Raw genomic sequence first — 22,434 nt, 5'->3', positions numbered from 1 at the left:
ATATTGTTGTATTTTGTTTGTATCTGTAATCCTTTTGTTTAGGTTTAAAGTGTTAATTAATATCCACACACTTGGATATGAACGCGTCGGGCTCCAAGTGAGTCAGAGGGGGGAGGAGGCGGCGCGCGGAGCTCACTTCAAGACGCTCGTGCAGCGAGCCGCCGCTCCATTCATTCACGCGCTCCTTTTGTCCGCGGACGGTCGTACGGAGGGACGGCACGCGGACACATGGCGCCTCACCGGTACACACCGACCGGTTCGTCCGCCGTGCGGAGCGAGAGCGCGGTTGGAGCCGCTCCGCCGGGAACGTACTACGGTGAGTACCGGAGGACCGTGCGTGGACCGGAACCGGAGCACCGTGGATCAGTCCCATCAACTAAATATCACTATTATAACCGTCATATGACAACAACTCTTATTTAATCATATTTTACAATAATATGATAAATTTTAGTTGTTTTTTTTCCAATAATATTTTTTTTCATGTTTTTATTAATAGAAATTCTCACAATTTTATATAAAGGCGTCAATTTTTGTTTTTGTTTTTATCTTGCTTGATAAGTGTGTATTAAACAAAGTACTGACACTTTGTAACTGCCTTACATATAAAAATATTGTTTTGTTAATTCTCCAATTGTCAAAAACGTACGTATATACGTAAATCTGTATATATTTAAAAAATAGATTCAAAACACATTTATCAGAGATAAAACTATAATGATGCAATTATTTCTCTTTGTTGAGCAAATGTAGATATAAAACTTATTGGCTCCAAACTTACAAATTAAATTATTTTATTTGACTTGTGGCTGTAGCATTTTGTTTTATGATTTAGACAAGAGCAAAGCAGAAGGTGCAAAATGTATAAGCACGACAACAAACATCACATTTTTCTATTCTATATTTCCACATCTGGTATTAAGTATGTATCTTTTCATTTATTTTATTATGTAAATTTTGTTATGAGTTCAGGTCACTTTGTATTTAAGAAATTCTCCCTGATGAAGTCACTCCTCCCAGTAAAATATGTCTGGTATAAAGCACACTGAAAAGGTAAAACTGAAGATCTGCTTTGTATTTGTATAGTAATTGAAAGATTTCCTTTCCATGAAGTGACTGGTGTTAAATCTAGCTGACTATCAGAGTAACCAGCTTGTTGTGTAGTGAGCAGTGTGTGGTTATTCTGGCGAGCAGGCAGGATAAAGATTAGCTGAGTATTACTGCTCACTAATGCCATCAGCTGACGTCAGGACTGTTTATTTCACGCTGTCTGCCAACTGCTCACGGGCTCACCTGGAAACACACGACATGGACCGTTGGGTTTCGGGTCAAACCCTACTGGCACCCACTTCAGGCCACCACTGTTAATGGATTGTTCTTTTTCTTTTTCATGAAATCGTGATAAAAAGGGACTAGATGTAATGAAATGGCCAATCAAGATGGCAAACTCCAGTGGGAAGTGATCCAATTGAAATCTGCATATATACAGAATATAGTTAGTAAAAATGCCCACTTGTCTTTACATCTTCAAAGATTTTAAGAATAATACCTTTTAGATGGATGGATGGATGTCAAATGTCTCAAGCCCATTTCAAATCCTTGGCTCCTTATGTGAATCCAACAGTTTCTAACCAGGGTTTAAAAAAAAGGGGGGGCAGTGATTTTGAATTGGACTTGCACATAAGCACAGAGGTTAAGTCCATTTTCTTTTTCAAAGGTGAAGCCCATTCTGGCTCCTCAGCACTTTGAAACAGTAATTCATGCTTCCATCACATTTATAGCGAGGGGCTTTATGTTGGAGTTAGCCAGTCTTGGTCCAGTTGGTCCAGAACGCTGCAGCTCCACTACTAACTGGAACACAGGAGATCATATACCTCCACTTGTGGCTTCCCTCTACAGGCTGCCTGTGCATTTTAGAATTCATTTTGACTTTCTTTTTTGTTTCTTTTTTTAAGCCCTTAAATGGTCTCCCCCCATTTAGGTTATGTTATCATTTTATCGGTCTGAGATCCACTTGGGTTGTACGTAGCAACTGAGCAAAATTAGTTTGACACCCCTGGTGTAATGTGTCTCTTCATGCAGTATGTAAAAAAAAAAAAAAAAAAAATCCCTCTGATTAAAATCATAATGAGGCCATTGAATGTAACATACTGAGAAATTGCTCATCTCCCGGTATTGCTGTTGTAAGTCGGACCCAGTTTCTGCAGTTTTTCCAAGCTCTGCACTCTGCCTCTTTACAAACCTTTGGTGGGGCTTTGGTTTAGAGCTGAATCCCCCGTCTTGGTCCAGCAAAGCAGTCTGACACTTTTCATGTTTTCCACTATCACATTCTTGCTTCGTCAGCATGAGGCTCTTATGAATATATTTCATCTTTATTAGCGAGTGGACCCCCTGTTTTCTGGCCTTTCTTTCATTAAAACTTGCTGTCGGTGCAAACTGAACACCTGCTTGTCTTCATAAATTCAGCACAACGTACCTCTTTGTGTTAGAGTTGAACAGAGTCCTGTCAAAACTCGGCCTCTACATCATTTACTACAGATCCTGCTTCCTGAAAATTAATTACAGAACAACCCTATTTCCAGCACTATTATAATGAACTGGTATTCCCATTCCAGGTTGTTTTTGATGATTTCTGCCTTGAAAATAAATCCCATGTCTGTATTTAGTGTAATTCCAGCTTGTTCATTTACAGTAGCTGAATATATACATGGAGGCAGATGGCCCTCATCTGTCTGGAGGTTTGGAAAACAGAGCTGAAGATACCTGAGATGACCTCAGACGTCATGTCGTGATTGGCAGGGGAGTAATTTAGTTAATCTGCCACTTTAGTTCAACAGGATGATTATTGATGTCGTGTCTGTACAACGAGTCCGCTGTCGTTTATAATTGTATTTAAATTGAACTCTATGACATGGTGAAGTGGTTAGCGCTGTTGTCTCACAGCAGAAGATTCCCTTGTTCAAATTCGTGCTCTGGTGAAAACGCGACTGTTTGAAAATAGCTCCTAATGCAACTTTTCAGGAATTTTGTCAGGAATCTGGATGTTTCACCTTCAACAAGATGACTGAAAAACGTACAGTCGAAACGTCAGGACGCTGGAAACTAATGAGATTACCTGTAGGAATACATAAATATAGCGATGCTTTAAGCTAAAACTGAATATCTGGGTAGAGAATGAAAAATCTGTTCAGATTTAAAGTGTAATATCTATGTTATTAAATCACCACCATTTCATCTATGTATGCATTGATAACAACAATTCAGCACGGGAATAGTTGCATGAACACATTTCTGCTCCAATCAGCTACAGAAACGATAAAGGAAATGGAAGTGGGTACAAAAGCAATACAGCTTCGGTTTCTGTTAAAGTATCTCATCTCCTCCGTACAGGAACCCTTTTTTTTTTTTTCTAAGGGATACAAGTGTGTGCTCCATTTGGGTATTACATAACATCCCATGACTTTGATAGCTGATAGGAGACAGGGGGATGAAAGACGACGCGATGCCTCTGCATATTTCCCCCGGCGAGCCCTGAAATCTACATTTAAGGCTGTGTGGGTGAATTATATGTCCACATACTTGGTCGAGGTCAGATGTGGGCATTATAAGCCCTGTGGACCTTGTGCAGCTCTTTATTGACTCCATACCAAGCCGGCTTGAATATAAAACTTAGCCCTCCGCACACATTCCTTGTTTTCCAAGTGGCCCACTGCGGAACATGAATTGCTCAACTCTGGTGCAGGTCAGGGGTCTGCAACCTTTATGATTGTAAGAGCAGTTTTTGCAATTTTCCACCAAACACCGCAAAACATGTTGATTATTTGAAATGAAGAGAAAATATCTTCAAAAATAGTGTTGTATTCATAAAGTGTTATAGATACAATCAGTGTTAAGAAGGTATATAATACTATATGTTACATTTATACACTTCAAAATGTAACATATATTATTAGTTACTGTTTCTTTTCTTTTATTCTTTTAGTTCAAGCTCACAACATAGAGGTGACAGGCACTAAATGGACATAACTTATGCTTTATCAACAATGAAAAAAGTGCTTTCGGAGGATTAGACCTGCCATTTTTACTGTTCCCGCTTTGGATTGCTAAACCAGGTTGTCTATAAGAAAGCTAACTTATAAAATATTATAGTGAAGCCAAACACAGACACACACTCTCCGGGTCTGCTCTCGATTGTAAATCGTGTCTTTCTTTAAGTTCATACAATCCTGAATAGTTTCTCTGTGGACGTCCAGCTTGTAATACCACTTCATGTCACAAGATGATTTCCTGCCTCACTTTATTGTTCAGTCCATAAAGGCGGCAATTAAGTTTTTCCAATTCTGTTTTTCCAAAACAGTACGTTCGGTGTTTTTAACCTTCAACTTACATAGATATCCATTTTCTTTAAAAGCCAATATTTTGCAATAACTTTGTTTTTGTCAAGAAAGACTGTAAAAACTCTCCACTGAGAAAAAAAAAAAGAAAAAACAGCCACCATTAAAATGGAAGCAGAGCAGCTTTGACTCATGCTAAATCGTTTTTATTTGATTTATAATTTGTGATTAATCTCTTCCGCTCATGATCTGTTGTACACATCATATTGAGTGAATTTCCTGAAATGGGTCAACTAGAAAAGTCTGAAAATGTCCAAAAAGAGAAAAGTCGATGGTAAGAAATTCGATTTTTCTACGTAGCACCACTGCAGAGCCCTGAAATTGCAAACATAACCGTCCAGGACCTAGCCTGACATAAGTGAACCTCCGAGTTCAGGAAAGGAAACAAAAAACAAAAACTGTGCTCCGCATAAATCTGTAAGAATGTTTCCCAGTAAGCTTAGGACAGTTCACAAAGGTGACTGCCCAGAGCTAATCGGGTGAAACTCTGCTTATTGTATGTTAATTTCTTTCGTAGTGCTGGTACCTTTTTTTTTTTTTTTCTCCAGCTCAACATTTCCTCAGGTGGAACTCATTGTGAAAAGTCTGAGAACCACCGGTTTGAAGAATACTTAATGTCTGAGTTTGAGTCCCACAGGAAACTCTGTGAAAAGTGGGTGTGTGTGTATGAGTGTGTGTACATGTGTGAACAGAACTACAAAATTTTTATCATCAGAAACACGCCTTGAAGGACGAAAGAGACAAGCCTCTGGTTTAAAAGATCTGGTAGTTGTTCTTCCATAATCAGCTCCTCTGCGGTGTTTTGGACTGCACAGTGGGTACTTGATTTATTCATCATTCCTCCCATGGAAGTGCTTGATCGTCCATGACTGTATTCCTGATAGATGGATGCCTCTTCCTTTATTAAGAAATCCTTATTCTATAGAGTGACCTCGTGTGACTGCTCTGCCTCGGCTCCTCTCACAGAAAGGCATGTTTCTATTAAAGTATTCAGAGGTGCTTGACTGCTTCACCTCCTTGAGTCCTCATCAGAGCCTCCATTGTCCTGCAGAACGCCAGGTACTTGTAGCTGTCCTGGATAAATCCTGTCTTCTTCAAACCTCTTGTGCCCTGATGACCGCCTCCCCCTCTCTCTGTCTCTCTGCCTCTCTCTCTCTCTCTCTCTCTCTCTCTCTCTCTCTCTCTCTCTCTCTCTCTCTCTCTCTCTCTCTGTTTGTGTCTTTCCCTCAAAGTCTTTGTCTTCAGCGTTGATCCTGGAGAGTGGGGTCAGTAAGTCCTTGTCTGACTCACCCTTCGCTTTCAGGTCAATGATTTCTCTGATGGTTTATTCCCGTGAAGAACAGCAATGTATTGGATTTGTGTTGATTTTTCGGTTGGTCTTGAATCGCTCTGGGGCGCTGTTGATGTTGCATCGTTTTTGCGTTTTTAGTTAAGGAAAGTTTCACTAAAACAATACAGACTGGGAGTCATGACACTCTGGAGACAAAAGTTGTGATTGTCCATATACCCTTGCATGTGCAGAAGAACTGTTTATTATAGCCATGGTGCACATGCACAGTGGTTTAGCAGCATTTCAGAAAAGTTTGATTTTCCCCATTTCCCACGGAGATGGAGTCGGAGCCATTTTCAAAAAGTTGCTTCACTTGAAAAATGGGGCCTCAGTGTTTTTCCATATTGTCTCGTGAGCCTTTCAATGCTTCACTTTCAAGTATGGGACATGTCGTGGACTTAAGCATCAACATCTACCGATCAGATCTTTTGAATTAGCGTAAGGAATTAAAGCATCAATAACACTGCTGTCATGACCGGTGAGGGTCTTATCTTTTATGACTTTTCTCCAGAGAAATCCTGGTTGAAGATCCCACATTTGTCAGAAGACATGTGAAACTACACATGCAGCCTTTTTGAAGTATTTTTGACGACGGCTGACCAGCGTTACAAAGTGTTCCATCCCTCAGCGCAAGTGTCCGGGCCGAGTGTCGTGGCTGTCGTTTGCCAAAGTGCTGCTGCCAGCTGCTGCAGGAGTACCAGGAGCAGAGCCTGCCAGCTCCTCCAGCTGCATGTGGAGATTAATGTGGTTCCGGCTCCATATGAAATAGTCAGAAATGACCACGGTGATTATCAGTGTTACTTCAACTATTTGACACTAGAATGAAGCTTTTTCCATCTAGTCGGAGTCGGAGATTTAAAAGGGAACCGATTGCAGAGTAAAGATGCGATGATGACTCCATCTTAACGCACAGTTTCAGTGTCTCGGACTCTGTTTTCATGTCGGAGTATTTACGAAAAGTTACACCCTGGGAGCCGTTTTCAGAACGTTGTGTTTTCATTGGCTCCGAGTGTAAAGGAACACCCAAAACACAACAAGAATTTTTGCGTTTTCAATCGAAAACATTGTGGTATAAACCAGTGACGTGTAGTCAGGGTAGGTAGGGCCGGCCCAAGGCTGAATTGAAATGAATGAAATATTCATTTTGATTTACTAGACCTTCAGCAAAGAAAAGGTCCGAAAATTGTTCGTACTTTCATGTGAATCTGGGTTGCAGACGTGCTGCAGGAGTGGTTTCAGCACCACGGACAGCTCTGCCGTCAAGCGTTGTTTTAATTTTCTCCGTGTTTCCAAGCAAACGACGGATGCGCTGCCATGTCATGAGATAAATCTTGCTGCGAGAGTCGAGAGACTGCTATTGAATAACTGTTTAAGTTACTTTCATGGTGTTTTACGGTCTTGAGTTTGTTGGATTAACACTTGCCAGCCGAAACATATTATAGCCTCATGGAGCTGATTGCTGCAATGCATTATGGGAGTCGGTTGGGGGTATTGTTAGTGTTGGTAATGATTTTGTTGTGTTAGTTCGTGTAGTTAGTTAGTTGATCTCGTTTAGTTTTGTTTAATATTTGGAAGTTGGCAACCAGGAGTGAAGAGAGTTTTGTGTGTCATGTCGTCATGGTGTTCCTGTTTGATGTGTCAATAATAAAGGTCTCTGTTGATTGCAATCGGTATGAAGGAAAAAGCACATTGTCATTTATTAAACCTCCATGTCCTTTGACACAATATACAACTGGTGTCAACATTGATGGCCTCGTTATGCAATACACAGTTTATATTCATTATCTCCGATCAACATACTTCCTAACATGTCATCTTATTGGTCAATTTAACTTCTAAACCTATTGAACAGGAATCAGCGCATGAGCAACCTGAAATTCCTTTAGAAAAATTGAAATCTGAACACATTTTTGCAGACTAAAGTCAACCAAAACCTTTAGTTCCCTTGGCTTTGTCTTTACCTTTTCTGTAAACGATATTGAGTGTATTGTGCAACTGTTTAAGACTACTGGTTCGACATGAAACAATTATTTCGCTACTGTGCACTATCACCAACCATTACCGATACACCATAATCTATTTTACATTTGCTTTTGCTTAGATTTGCTTTTATTTGACTTAATCCATTAAGTGTTTCTTTTTCTCTCAGGAGAACCGCACAAGTTTGATGCTTCCTTCAGTGGACCAGTCCGCAAAAGGTAATAATATTTGTCTTAAGGATTTATCTGTTCTATATAATGTTCTATTTTCAATAACTCTCATATTTTGAAATAATACAGCTTTGTTATACTTGTCTTATAGTTCACATATAATGGAGCTTTTGCTTTGATTCAGAATTATCTGACTCCAAATCCTCAAAGTATATAACTTAATGCATCCCCACTGACATGTTTCATCTGTTTCTTTAGGAGCTGCACAGATGTGTTATGCTGTTTGATCTTCTTTCTCGTCATCCTATCGTATGTTGCCCTTGGGATAGTAGGTGAGTCCAAACACTGTGTTACACACACACACACACACACACACACACACACACACACACACACACACACACGCATTGAGTGACAATACCTCTTTCATCAGAGTGATCCTGGAGCGCATTCTTTGATGAATTCATGCACACATACTGTCTTTGCCGGTGCTCTTGATCTCTCTTGCGTTGAGCCTTGCTCAGTGCATTACGGTACAAGTCTGTCTGCGTGTGTTCAAAGAACAACTCCTCAATTAGTCTGGAAGAATAGAAGTTGTGCAGCACTTCACAACATGGAGTTTTTTCACACAAACTCTGTTGCACATTCACGTGGCATTTTTTTGGGATTGATCTATAAAGAGAGTGTAAGTAACTCAAGCTGGTTTACAGTGAAGACAGCTTCAAAACAGCTTCTATGACCTCCTTATTTGATTGTTTTACAGACAATATGAGTTTACAAAGACTGAACTTACTGTAATAATGCTGTTGCTTTGTGGTGGTGAAACTGCTTCAAATGTTTTCGGTGTAAGGCTAATCCAACACTATCCATCCATCAAGCTTTCCATCCATCCATCCATCCATCCATCCATCCATCCATCCATCCATCTATCTATCTGGCCTTCTGTTTATCCCTTCTTATGTCAGATGTCATTATTCATTCATTCATTCATCCACCCTTATGTATGCCATCAATCAATTAATCTATCTGTCAGTCTGTCCATCTATCCATCTTTTCATCCATTCATTCATCCATCCATCCATATGTATGTTATTCATCCATTCATCGGTCCGTCTATCCATCCATCTGTTCATCCAGTTGACAGTGCTATCTGCTGTACTACAGATCTTCCTCCAACACACTATTGACAAAATTAACCCGAGTCTTTGCACACCAACTTTTTATTTTGATGACATCATGACAGTAATTTTGGTTGGCCGACTTGAAACTTTAACGCTATGGATTTCCCGTGCTGCCGGGTTGAAGGTGTGTTGTGAGTTATCACGACATCTTTTAAGAATTCATTGTATGACCCCTTGATTCTGCACATGTCTTCATTTAAGCATTTGAGCTGCAGTCAGTTCAGTCTGTCTACTTTCAGCTTCTCGCCGGGGAGCTCTGACTTCTCTGATTTATTTTTCGTCGCATTTTGAATCCCGCATAGAATTTGTAAGTGGATGTGTTTGGAGGTGGAGAGGCATGTAGAGAGGGAAGAGAGAGAAGAGGAAAAGAAGTGAGGAATCGGCGAAACGAGTGACAGCGTGCTCCTGGGAGGCCTATCAGAGGCTCTAGAGAGAGGTGTTAGCCACGGAAAAAGACCTAAATCGAGCAAAAGAAAGTCTCTCTGTTGGCTAAGATGATTGATGTGATCGGTGGATCTCAAGTAACGACTTGAAGGCATTTTGTGTGGGAGCTGCAGGAAAAGTTTTGCACTTTTATACTGTAGCGCTTGATGAAACTGTTTGGTGAAGTTCTACACGAAGCACAGTCTTTTATACTGTTTAGCCACTTTAAGCTTCAACCACGTGACTCTGAAGCCAATGAGTGCGCCATTGAATTGAATTGAATTGAATGGCATTTATTGTCATTGTAACAGGTACAACGAAATTACATAGAAGTTTGGGGGAAAGTCAGGTTGTAATTTTAAAAAAAAAGGATTGGATAGTGTTAAATTGATACTGTTATTCATTATTTACGAGCTCCATAAACATACTGAATATCATTAAGAAGCGTCCAGTGCCACTTGAATAGCCACATAACGCTGATTCCTTTTAATTCAACTCAACAAACAGTAGAGCTTCCATGCAAACAGTAAGTGGTAATTTTAATACCCGTCTAGGCAACGTTTTAAGTGAAAACACAACTTTTTTGCGTTTTGGTTCCAGAAAGGTTTTATGTTTGCGAGGGAATCTTTTGTCAGTTGGTTGTTTTTGTAATGAAATGACACAGACACAAACAAAGAGAACAATAAATTAGGAATATTAACAATGGCGAGTACACAGACATTTGCACGAGCAGACAACAAAGTTGGATTGTTATTACAGTGACTGTCAACTATAAAACTACCAAGTCTCTGGAGAAAATGGAAGTCATGACACTGTAGAAGCCACCATTGTTGTCATGGTCTACTCACACATGTGCAGAAGAACTATTTACTATGGTCGTGGTGTGCAGTTGTTTGTGGCTACCCATTAGACTCGAGCTAACTAGCCTAGCCACCATGAGCTAATGTGGCGGGACTTCCGATTTCAGTCAGGTCTCATCAATAAGTCGTGTTTCTTCTTCACTTCTTTTCTGGTCAGTGTTTGTTTCAGGCCCCCAAACGAGCAGCTCTTGTAATTGCATGACATTTTCCAGATGGTTTGGTCCGGTCTGAAAAGTGAATATAAACACCACCTAAACCAAACGAAGGTGTGAAAATTCTCAGCTCCCCTCCCTCCCAAGTGAACCGAGTCCCAGACTATCTGAATGTGAAAGGCCCCTTAAGGCCCAGATCTGCTCCCTTTATACACTTTGGCGGGATTTTGAAGCAACGTCTCCAGTAAACAAACATAAAACAAAATTCCATCAACCATACAAAAAAAAAACAAGACAAACTTCATCTATAATTTAAGACTGCTCGCACGCAGACACAGTCTGAATAAAAAAACACATGCTGCTCCTTTTTTATCCGTGGCCCAGTGCAGCAGCAGCGGCAAAATCCTGTTGTCCTTTCACCGATGTTGATTTTATGTCGGAAAATGTTTCCAGACATTGATGAAGCAGGATTCACAACTGCTAGCATTTGTGCCACTAGTAGTGCTTATAATTTGTTGCATTATGTTTTCAAATTGCTATTGAAAAAATGTATAAGCTTCTTTGTCCAGATGCCGAGGTGGAGTAACGTCATACATTTGCTTGTGTCCACGCACACATTTGCATTCTTTCGTCAAAGGGATCATCATATCTATTGTCTTCCAAGTTACGTTTACTTTTCATTCTCATTTCGTCAGTGACACATGAGCAAACTGCACAACACCGCCCCTATAGGTCACCAGTGGTATTACTCTGTTTTGGGGCAACTCAAAGTGTGGCAAAGGGGTAGAAAGTGAAATCCAGGTATGAACTTTAGGTTTGAATTATCTTGAAATTCAACTACATAAATCCAAATTAGGATCAAATGATGCTGACAATAATGGAACCTCTCCAAAAAATATGGACAAACGGGAAAATTTTTAAGTTATCTATGGGGTAAAATGACGATGGTTTCCACACAATTCAATTATATTTCCATGATGTTGCCTATTAGCATATCACCACCGCAGTTTAAGCAATATGACAGGATTGTCAAAGACTTTCTGTGGGACAAGAAAAGACCAAGGATCAGAAAGAAAATCTGGCCACGAGGGGACAAAGGAGGGCTGGCTCTACTGAGAGGACGATTGAAAAGGAGCTATTGAAAGGAGATATCTGTAAAACTCTGAGGATCACCTGGCAGAAAGACTTGGGATGTGACCTGAGTGATGAGGTTTGACTAAAAATATCAAATACTGGGAAATATATAGGAGACGCTTGGGGAGAAATTTACTCAGTACAGGTTAATGCATAGGTTTTATCTTACCCTTTCTATGTTTCACAGAATGGTTTGATGAAACACCTCCAAATGCATTTTTCCCATTGTGATATGTGGATTTTCCCACTTCCAAATTTCTCATGAACACATCATAATCACGTAAACCATTAAGGTGTATTTTCCTCTCACAATTAGAAGCACTGAGCATCAGCAAACAATGATTACTCCATATACTATATTGCAGGCATTTAGCATTATTAATTTGATTATGCTTTATGTATTAAATATTAAAATATTTATGCTTTTAAAAATTGGAGGAGTGTTCAAATGCAGGCTTGATGCTGAGCTAATTTCCATTATGAAGCCGTTGTTCTCTCGTTTCGTGTCCCTGTGGCAGGTCTGCTGTTGTTTCTGTATTTTCACTACATCTCACACTATTCAGCCATCCGCCAGAGGCGAGATTGACTGTCCCTCATTTCTCAGCTTCAAAAATCCTTTGTGTGAGTTTCTGTACACAGATTCACTCTCCTTCTCGAAAATAATGTAATGATTCAGATGGTGAATATTAGTATAGTTTAAATATTAGTATTGCGTTTAGATTGTATCCATATCATATTGGTTTTATATTATCCTGTCAATATCCTATTTCTATAATATTTTATCTGTATATATATCATGAATATGTGAATTTCTTTATATTTTGTACTTGCACTATTCTTTCTATGTGGGTGTTTTTATACATATGTTTGCAATTTTTCTGTTTAGTGGGTGTGTATCTTCGTGTGTATTGCTGCTGAAAACACTGAATTTCTCTGCTGTGAAAAAACTAAAGGCATATCTAATCTAATTATATCTTATCTGTATTGTATTGTTAGTCAGTGTCAGTGTTACATCTTTATAACATCCATGCTGGCATTACCGTTTTGGTATTACTTTTGGATCTATATGAAAACCATCACTCATCCAAATGTCTATATGTGTTCCTTTACTACATTTGTACAGGTTTTCATTTTATACCTCATACAGTTTTTCCACACACACGAATCAAGACGGACTAATGTCGACTACTAATCGGTGGGCTGGTGGTGGTGGTGGGGGAGGGGGGGGGGTGTTAATGATTCCACCTTCTGTTAACGATGCACGTGTGTTGTCCAAGTGATTAGGTTTTATGCATCTGTTCTCGTCCTGTCTGTTTGTACACATTTTAGTATCAATTGTCAATTGAGCATCTTGAGTCAGAAAAGCCGTTCATGGTGTTACGAGTGCAAATGAAAGTGTTTATCGCTGCTGTCTGCTGGATTATTATGGAGTCTTTTCTCCCAATGTGTGTGTGTGGATGTGTGTTTTCCCTCATATCGTAGTATGAGCTCATCCTTGAAGAGCAGTGTGTGTGAGTGTGTCATGTGGTTGGAGGCGCTCCACTAAAGCTACTACAGAGAGTGACATCATTTCAGATGACATCACCTCTTACTACCACAGAAATACCCCCCTACCTCACCCCCACCTCCTCCTCACCCCCTCCCTATCCCCATCTCCCTTCTCTCTTTTGTGTCTCACAAACTTGCATGTGGAGTGAAAACACAAAATCCTCAACACTTGCATGAATAATTTGTTTTGTAGAATTTATTAAAATGTGAACGTCAAATAATATCAACTCCAGAGGGCCACATTGAGAAGCAGCCCTTCATGTTTTGTATGTCTTTTTATCCCCGAGACATACATCTCTTCCTCTAGTGGGAGGTTCCTCTGAGGATGCTGTATGTCTTAGTATTTAGATAACTGATTTTCAAGAAGAAGTAGATTCACTGTACTCATTTCCTCCGCGCTATGTGTTTCAATACTGTCTTTGTTCTTGCAGCTTGGTTACACGGAGATCCCAGGAAGGTTCTCCATCCCACCGATAGCTACGGACACTTCTGTGGTCAGAAAGGAACTGCTAACGAGTAAGTCATTGCTAAATTCAGTGTGTCACCTAAAGAGTGGGGAGTGGAAGAAAAAAAAATTGCGTAAGACGTAAGTGAAAATGAGGTGATCACATGTGAACTGGTGTTTTTTAGAGGTGACAGAGAGGATGTGAGGATATCAAAATCAAGATTTCTAAATGTCAAATGAATCAAAATAGGACAATGTCTTAAATATAAAAACAGCTCATAACATAGTACCTGTATTAAATTCAAAAGGAAATTTCACAGATTTAATGCTGGATATGACACCTTTTTCACAATGTGCAGTCATTCTTATAATAAAACTACAGATCCAAATATGCAACACTCTTTTATTATACCTCCAGACCCTCAAAGTCACAATATCACATTATCATGGTAATTTTAACAGAGGCTGATTCACCTTATGTCCTCAGTCTCTAAGTACATAAAGACATAAAGAAAACCTGGAATCAAACCAGATTCCTTAATTTTCTAGAGACTATTTTGTTAATATTTGTGAAATATAGCAGCCCAGACAACAAATTGCAGTTCTTGCTTCTTGCCAGAGAGTCCATATAAGAACTAATGCATTTATAAATACATTTATCTGACGAGAAGAAAAACGCAAACAAAGAGCATTTGAAACTGTGATTGTCTTGGTTATGCTGCCACCTAATGGTGATTGTGTATTACTACATTCGAAAGACTGGTCGGTATTTTTGGAGTTTTCCACTGATGCCGCTCCACAGAGCGTCCAGACATCTCCAAGACACTGAAGACTAAAAGTGAAATAACGATATTGGTCTGTAAGTAGAGCTCTGGCTTGTTGCAGGCTACAGATTGACTCTGTTTTGTTGTTTTCCAGGGGGAAACCCATCCTATTCTATTTCAACCTCCTGAAATGCACCAATCCAGCAGTACTCATCAATCTTCAGTGTCCCACAACTCAGGTACAATATCAACCCTGACATGTGCATTTTGTTTTGTTGTTGTTGTTGTTGTTGTTTGTGAGCAGATTTAGAACTAGGATCAGCTCCATACACAACAAAGGCACTCAGAGCCACTGAAAATACAAAATACAAAACGCCAAAAGTCTGAAAAGGCTCTGACTTTGTTTTTTATGGAAATGGGGAAAAAACACAACTATATGAAAATGCTCTGACCTTTTCTCTCTGTAGATTGTTTAACTTGTTTTCAAAGCATTGCCATGTAAAGGCAACAAACAAAAACGTAAAATGATACATTTTCATTTGTAGCGTAAATGTAAATTTCATTTTTATTTGGATGGAACTTTGTAGTTCCAGATGGTAAAGGGTATTTTGATGCACACACACCTTCACACTCATAGCTATAGTTCAGTACCACACACGAGAACATGCAAACCCAACACATAATGTCCCCATCTCACTGGAGTGATTGTCCTTTCCAGATGTGCGTGTCGCGGTGCCCGGACAGATTCACCACCTACACCGAGATGCAGTTTCAACACAGACTGGGTGGACGTCACTGGGATTATTACAGGAAGTTCTGCAAACCAGGTTTCAACGATCCTGAAAAGGTATCGACACAAGAAGAAGCGGTGCTCAGACTATGACCTTATTCCTGATACTCTCCTCATTGATTTTGAACTCTGCTCTCTTCCAGCCGGTGTCTCAGGTGCTGCGAGACGAGGACTGTCCCTCCATGATCGTCCCCAGTAGGCCTTGTAAGTATCTCCACCTCATCCTTTGCTTAACATAGAATAAATAAGGAATGTATGTGTGTGTGTGTGTGTGTGTGTGTGTGCGTGTGTGTGTGTGTGTGTGTGTGTGTGTGTGTGTGTGTGTGTGTGTGTGTGTGTGTGTGTGTGTGTGTGTGTGTGTGTGTGTGTGTGTGTGTGTGTCAGTCCTCCAGAGATGCCTGCCAGACTTCATCACTCTGAATGGGACTGTGACTGTCGCCAACAGAACCAGGTTTAACGACGCCCTGGAAATCCCACGCAGCGTTTCTGAGCTCCAGCACGCCGCCAAGTACCGTCACTCCTTCTCTGACCGGCGATTATTTTATCTGAAGTTTGGGAACACACATATTATCCCTGTTGTTTCTTCTATTCAGAGGTATAACTGGACTGGTGGACACTAAAGAGCTGGGCCTGAAGATAGTGGAGGATTACGCCAAGTCATGGAAATGGATACTCATGTAAGTACACTGTCAAGTATCTCGGCCAGTAGTGACAAACACATTTTAGTTCAGAGGCCACATACAGCCCAGTTTCATCTTTACTTACTTTAAAGTTCTTCTTTGTTGTGGCACGGGATGAAAATGTCTATATTGTCACAAAAAACAAGCCAATTTTAATAAAACCTTCTGGTGCAAAATACAGTGAATTTTCAAAAAATTCACAGCAATCTAAACATACATACTCACATGTCTCACATGTATGGCTGTTTTGGATTTTTGTTTTAGTTCTGAAATAGTGTTTTGATAAAAGAAACTATCACTTTCTTCTTTTGTTTGTTTGTGTGTGTGAAATGTAATACCTTACTACGCCACTTGGTGGCTTACGTCACAAGCTGAAGCAGGTGATGATATTGAAGCGCCTCCCATTAAACACAGGCGTTCTGGTTAAGGAGGCAAATAAAAAATCATGAGGCTGAATGACTTTTTCAAGAAGTGGAAGATGTTTCTTGGTGTTTCTTTAATTTCTTTCTTCACTCTTGGTGACTCTGCAGAGGTCTGTTGATGTCTTTGGCTGTGAGTCTGCTTTTCATCCTGCTGCTGAGATTCACAGCTGGACTCCTGTTGTGGGCCACCATCCTTGGGGTCATGCTGCTGCTTGCATACGGTGGGTACTCACATTATTCTAAAGAGCCAATGATTACAGTTAAAAAAACTTTCCATTCGAATGGATTAAAGTTTTCAATGTACCTGTGCAGGTATCTGGTACTGCGCCAATGAATGGTCCCAGCTCCAATACAGGCAGGGTTCGGATGTCGCCATCATGGATGTGGGCCTGCAGACCGACCTGCAGGTTTACCTGCAGCTCCGACAGACGTGGATTATATTCTGTAAGTTAAGTAACTCTCTCGGTCATCACACGTCAACTCTGAGCAAGCTCTCTTTCACTCCTGAAGAAAAGCATGATGCTGCCTCCGCCATGTCTCACAGTGGGGATGGTGTGTTCAGGGTGAAGTGCAGTGCTAGTATTCTGCCACATGTAGCGTTTTGCATAAAGTCCAAAAACCTTTGTTTTGTTCCTTTTCCTCGACATGTTTTGTTGTCTTGAACATGGCTTGAAAACCATATCTCATTTTACTTCCGCTTCATAGTTATGCAGCACGTTGTATTGGTCTATCACATTGGATCCCAATAAAATACCAAATGTGGAAATGTTCAAAGTGTATGGATACCTTTGCAAGCCACTGTAGTGCAGTGAGATTTGGTAGATGCATCCATGCTGTTTTCTGAGTTTCGAAAGGACGAAAACGAAGCTTTCTTTGCTTTCTTAACATAAAACATTTCTGAAACAAAAATGCAAAAATGATGCGGCTTCACTTGAAACACTGTCGCGTAAACGAGACCTAAATTGTGTTTTATGGAACATCAGAACTCTGTATATCTCAGAAAATTGTCTAATTTAAGTAAACAATTCATAGTATGAAGTGCTACCGTAGGGCAGTTTTTCATTGTTCTGAATTGCTTTTCTAATGTACCACTTCACCACAACCCTTTGTAGGACCAACACTCATATGGGTGCTTAAACTTGTGTACTTGTGTTTTTCCTTTAACAATGTGATTGCTGGAAAAAATGACTATGCTGATCAACATCTTTGCTCTGGTGTTCAGATTTGGGCTCTGACATGTGAATTATATAACAACTTTGTGTTTGAGACCATTGTGCACTTTGTGTGTGTCAGTGGTGACTCTGGGAGCGATGGAACTGTCCATCTTACTGGTGCTGATCTTCTTAAGACGACGAGTCCGAGTGGCAATCACCGTGCTCAGAGAAGCGAGCAAGTATGAACTTTAAAATACCATATAACATGTGAAGTTTATTATGACGTTTGAATAACCTCAAATTTCTCTGGCCTCGTGGGTTCTCCGTTGCAGAGCGATTGGTCACATCATGTCCACGCTCTTCTTCCCGGTCGTCACTTTTCTCCTGTTGACTGTCTGCATCTCGTACTGGGCCGTCACAGCAGTGTATCCTTCAAGTGAAAGTAAAAGATACTTGGAATTAATTTGAACTCTCTGTGAACGCTTTTCTTCGTTAAAGTAAATGCGATCGATGCGTCCTTAACCAGCTCCACCGCCTCAGTTACCTGGCGTCTTCAGGTGAGGCCGTCTACAAGGTGATGTCTCCTGATGGGAGCTGTCCCTCTATCAACAGTACCTGCAACCCGGAGGTACGACAACTCTTTTATTTTCCTTTGTGTTAATGTCATGACAAAGGCAACCGTGTGTACATTATAGATTTTTACAGTATTTGCCTCTAAAATACTCACATTCTGGTAAGGGTGTTTCACAGGCTTGCATTTCCAAACACTAAAATTGTAAAAATGATCTTGCATCGGCAAAACCGACCTATAATAGGCTCCAATTCGGTCACAAAACCACCAAGCAAAGGGAAAATATTTCAAAGAAAACTGTGACTTTTAACAAATTTCTTAAGAGTCGTGAAGACAATACGACACTGAGACCCGTGTTCTTCCATCAGACCTTCAACAGAACCAACGTCTCCCACTCTCCACTGTGTCTGGGCTCCCGGTGTCTTTTCGCCTTCTACGGAGGGGAGACGACGTACCACCGCTACCTCTTCCTGCTGCAGCTCTCCAACCTGCTGGTCTTCTTCTGGCTGGTCAACTTCAGCCTGGCCCTGGAGCAGTGCACGCTGGCCGGGACCTTTGCCAGCTACTACTGGGCCCGGAGGAAGCCTCAGGACATCCCGTCATGTCCTCTCTTCTCGTCGTTCAGCAGGACCATCAGGTCGGGAGCTTGTAGAAAACTCGTCTCGTCTCATTGAAAGTCGGTGGCACAGAACGAAGCAGCTACTATCCTCTTCTTTCTCCAGGTATCACACGGGATCTTTGGCATTCGGCGCTCTCATCCTGGCTATCGTTCAGCTAATCAGGGTCATTCTGGAATATGTTGAACAGAAACTGAAAGGTTTAGTCCTCCACACATCACGTCACCTAAAGTCGTTACTGCCGACATCCCTGCCGCCGTCATGACACTCGTCTCGTGCGTGTTTGTCTCGCAGGTGTTGATAACAGCCTGTCCAGGTTCATCATGTGTTGTCTGCGATGCTGCTTCTGGTGTTTGGAGAAATTCATTCGCTACATGAACCGTAATGCCTACATCATGGTGAGTATGATCAGCAATACCAAAGACTCACAGGTTTTCGACAGGTTATATGAGTATTTTTTTCAATAATCTATTTTTCCTCATATACTATTACTGCTTTTTTTTTCCCTTCACCTCTAGGTGGCGATCTATGGGAAGAACTTTTGTACTTCAGCTCGGGAGGCTTTCTTCCTGCTGATGAGAAACGTAGTGAGGTAAGTTACAATTAATACTTTGTGAGTAACACTAATAATAGTTGATACTAATGCAGGCGAGTTAGGCTTTTTATAATAATAATTTTTTTTTTAAATCTAGAAAATGTTTTATTCTTTGTTTTCATTGGCATGTCAAAATAAAAATTGCTCCCAATGAAATCCTTGATCCTCGTTAAAGAGCCTCGGCTTTGTTGGGCTTTTAAATCCTCATTAACACTTCAGCGTCTCCATTTTGAACGAACCTGTTGCCAATTCAAATAGTGCGCTAAAATGAACTTGTTTTCTATGTTTTGGCTCGACTCACCTTACCTTTTTCTGTGCAGGGTTGCAGTCCTGGACAGACTGACTGACTTTCTGTTGTTTCTGGGAAAAATCTTGATAGCAGGAAGTGTTGGTGAGTGACGATGTGTGATCACAGCCCAGCTGTCATGTTTATTATTGCTCTTTGGGAAGGGAGCTGTTTCAAAAAGTCAGAACAAAGTCCACCGAAACGTCAAGAAATCAAGACATCTGTGTCGATCTGTGTGTGTGTGTGTGTGTTTCAGGTGTGGTTGCCTTCCTCTTCTTCAACAAGAAGATCCCGGTTCTCCTGGAAGAAGCCCCCAGCCTCAACTACTGCTGGGTCCCAGTGCTGGTCAGAGTTTTGATTTAACAGCTTGTGCTCAGAGAGGAAGGATCTCAAAGCGATTGAATCAAATCAAGGTTTTGTTCAGTTTCAAACCTGTGGTCCTCTCAGCAGACGGTGACGATGGGGGCCTACCTTATAGCTCACAGCTTCTTCAACGTCTACGCCATCTGTGTCGACACCCTCTTCCTCTGCTTCTGTAAGACTTGGGTTTAAGAACGCTGCTTCTGCTGCAAGAACAACCTGGCCCCGGTAATCTATTGTCACCTTTCCTCTGTCTATTCATCCACCCAATAGGTGACGACTTGGAGCGGAACAACGGCAGTTCAGAGAGACCGTACCTGATGTCACCGGAGCTGCACGGTATTCTTGGAAAATCCCGTCAGTCTCGGTAACGTCCGGCTTTTTAACATCCGCTGCATCAGCAGCTGAACCGAGACTTCGAGGAGGATTCGGACGAGTCCAACCCTGGAGGGGCTCTTTCTCCTGCAGACCGTTAACTGTTGGAGAAATTTTCTTCGTTTGCACATCTCGGGTGTAGCTCATTATTATGCATGTTTACGCACAAGAAGATGAGTCTCCACGTAATCAAAGTCCAAAAGATTAAGTGAAGCCTACTTTGCTGAGGACTGGCAGCTGCACCTGCCATTACTGTGTCATGGATTGTCTGTTGTTGTCAAAATGTTCCACTGTCTCCGTCCACAGCCTTGATAATCATGTGCTGCCGACAGAAATCACCGGGGGTTTTCCATTCGGCGTCCACTCATGAAACTCTGTTTACATGACAAGTGTTTTCAAGTGAAAACGCAAACATTTCATTGTGTTTTTGGTGTCACTAACACAACAACAGTGCTCGGGAGTCAGTGAAAATGGAACTTAAAAAAAAAAAAAAAGTGCTCCAAAATCCGTGGAAATCCTGGCAAAACGCAACTTTTCAAAATCAGTCTGACTTCCTCACCGTGGAAACGGAGAAAAGCGCAACTTTTTTGGAACCACGACGACAACGTCTCTGTGGAAACATAGAAATGCGCAAGTTTTTGAAGTTGCTCCGTCTTTGTGGGAACGTGAGAAAATACAAGTATTTGAAATTGCTCTTACACTATCTTCGTGGAAAAGGGGGGAGGAAACGCAACTTTTCTAAAGCACTGCCACTGCACATGCGCACCACGGCCGTAGTAAATAGTTCTTGTGCACATGCTCAGTAGATGGACAATCACAACAATGTTTACCCCCAGAGTGTCATGAGTCCCAGTACATATTCTCCTGGAACTTGGTAGTTTTATAGTTGAGTTACCTGTAATCACAATGGAGTTTCACTTGTAACGTTGCCGTGTATACAGGGCCTCAATTAGTTGTTTCCAACCTTTCTTCCGTGAATCACCTCTAGATTCCCTTGGAGAAGGTCAACTTATCTGTTCACCAGTCTCACACATCAGCTCACCTTCACCTACTTCTCAGAAACATGTTAAACACGGGCATCTGGACCCTTGATGGTGCACCACTTCATAAATGTGGGAGTTTTGTGTAATCACAGCTGCTCAATTAGTTTTACTCATCTGCATTTCAGTAGATAATTATTCACACTTAAGACTTTCCTAATGTTAAGATTATTATTATACATGCCGATTTCGTTTAATATTACATTTTTGAATTGGTGGATTACTCATCATACTGGGTTAATGATGAAAAAAACAATATTTTGAAAATGATTTTCAATGATTTACACTCCTTGTTTTTTTATATATATACAGTATATAATCATGATTGTGGTATTTGTAATGTGGTTTTGTATTTTTAATATTCATCATTTTTTGCAATTTTTTTATTTGAAGTTTACTCAAGTTGAAATAAACTGACAAAAAAATGTTTTACATTTCTGAGAATTCATTGTTTCTTTTGTTGAAATTATGTTTTCATTTGACTATAATAGGCCCGGTGCTGCGTCAGCTTGCACAGTTTCAAACTATCATTCTCCAGTTTTTCACAACAAAAAATGAATTCTTTCATTTGGTTAATTGGTTCAATGAAGCTGTACTTGATCCAACTCTTTTTTTTTTTTTGGCCTGATTTGTATTTCTCTGTCCTCTGACATGCCTCCATTTATTTCTCCTGCTTTGCGAACTTAGCTTTATTTATACAGCAGATACTTGTTTGTGAGCAGTGGTGGGCTACAAGTCAGAGAAGCAGACATGTAATCTAAAATTATCTTTTGGTGAGTTTTTTTTTTATTGTCCAATACTCTAAATCTGTAAAATAATTTTCAGCCTGTAGACTAATAAAAACAAACAAAGAAAACCTTCCACCAAAAGGATCTTCCAGCCATTCCAACATGAATCAACATGCATGTTTGTGTTGTGCTTTTGTGTTGGACATGCAATTCCAAAACAGCTGAAATACAATAGGTCCCCCCCCTTGCAGCCTCCTTCCTGCACACACTCTGTGCCCCTGTGAGGATGACATAATGCTGCCATGATGTCTGCAGCCCTGCATCACCTTCCTGGTCTGCTCTCTCTCTCTCTCTCTCTCTCTCTCTCTCTCTCTCTCTCTCTCTCTCTCTCTCTCTCTCTCTCTCTCTCTCTCTCTGTCTCCCCCCCCCCTCTCT

At 40.7% G+C, this 22,434-nt stretch overlaps 1 protein-coding gene across 1 annotated transcript; it reads left to right on the top strand.

The window, feature by feature from the left end:
• Positions 1 to 228: 228 nt before the first annotated feature.
• Positions 229 to 20,227, top strand: LOC308135120 (choline transporter-like protein 5-A; the record flags this gene model as incomplete). The annotated part of the gene is made up of 22 exons (XM_080502994.1): positions 229 to 316; positions 7,874 to 7,922; positions 8,133 to 8,206; positions 13,604 to 13,688; positions 14,536 to 14,620; positions 15,100 to 15,228; positions 15,315 to 15,375; positions 15,556 to 15,679; positions 15,765 to 15,848; positions 16,382 to 16,494; positions 16,586 to 16,717; positions 17,567 to 17,666; positions 17,760 to 17,852; positions 17,968 to 18,055; positions 18,367 to 18,635; positions 18,721 to 18,815; positions 18,910 to 19,013; positions 19,134 to 19,207; positions 19,531 to 19,601; positions 19,753 to 19,841; positions 19,947 to 20,031; positions 20,130 to 20,227. 22 exons carry the CDS (start codon positions 229 to 231, stop codon positions 20,225 to 20,227), a joined length of 2,190 nt encoding a protein of 729 aa, XP_080359120.1.
• Between the last annotated feature and the right edge of the window lie 2,207 nt (positions 20,228 to 22,434).

The sequence above is a fragment of the Blennius ocellaris genome (genome assembly GCF_963422515.1).
Source record: "Blennius ocellaris genome assembly, chromosome: 10".
In the NCBI taxonomy this organism is placed as follows: Eukaryota; Metazoa; Chordata; class Actinopteri; order Blenniiformes; family Blenniidae; genus Blennius; species Blennius ocellaris.
Note: the sequence above shows the minus strand (reverse complement) of the source record. Positions and strands in the feature narration are given on the sequence as shown.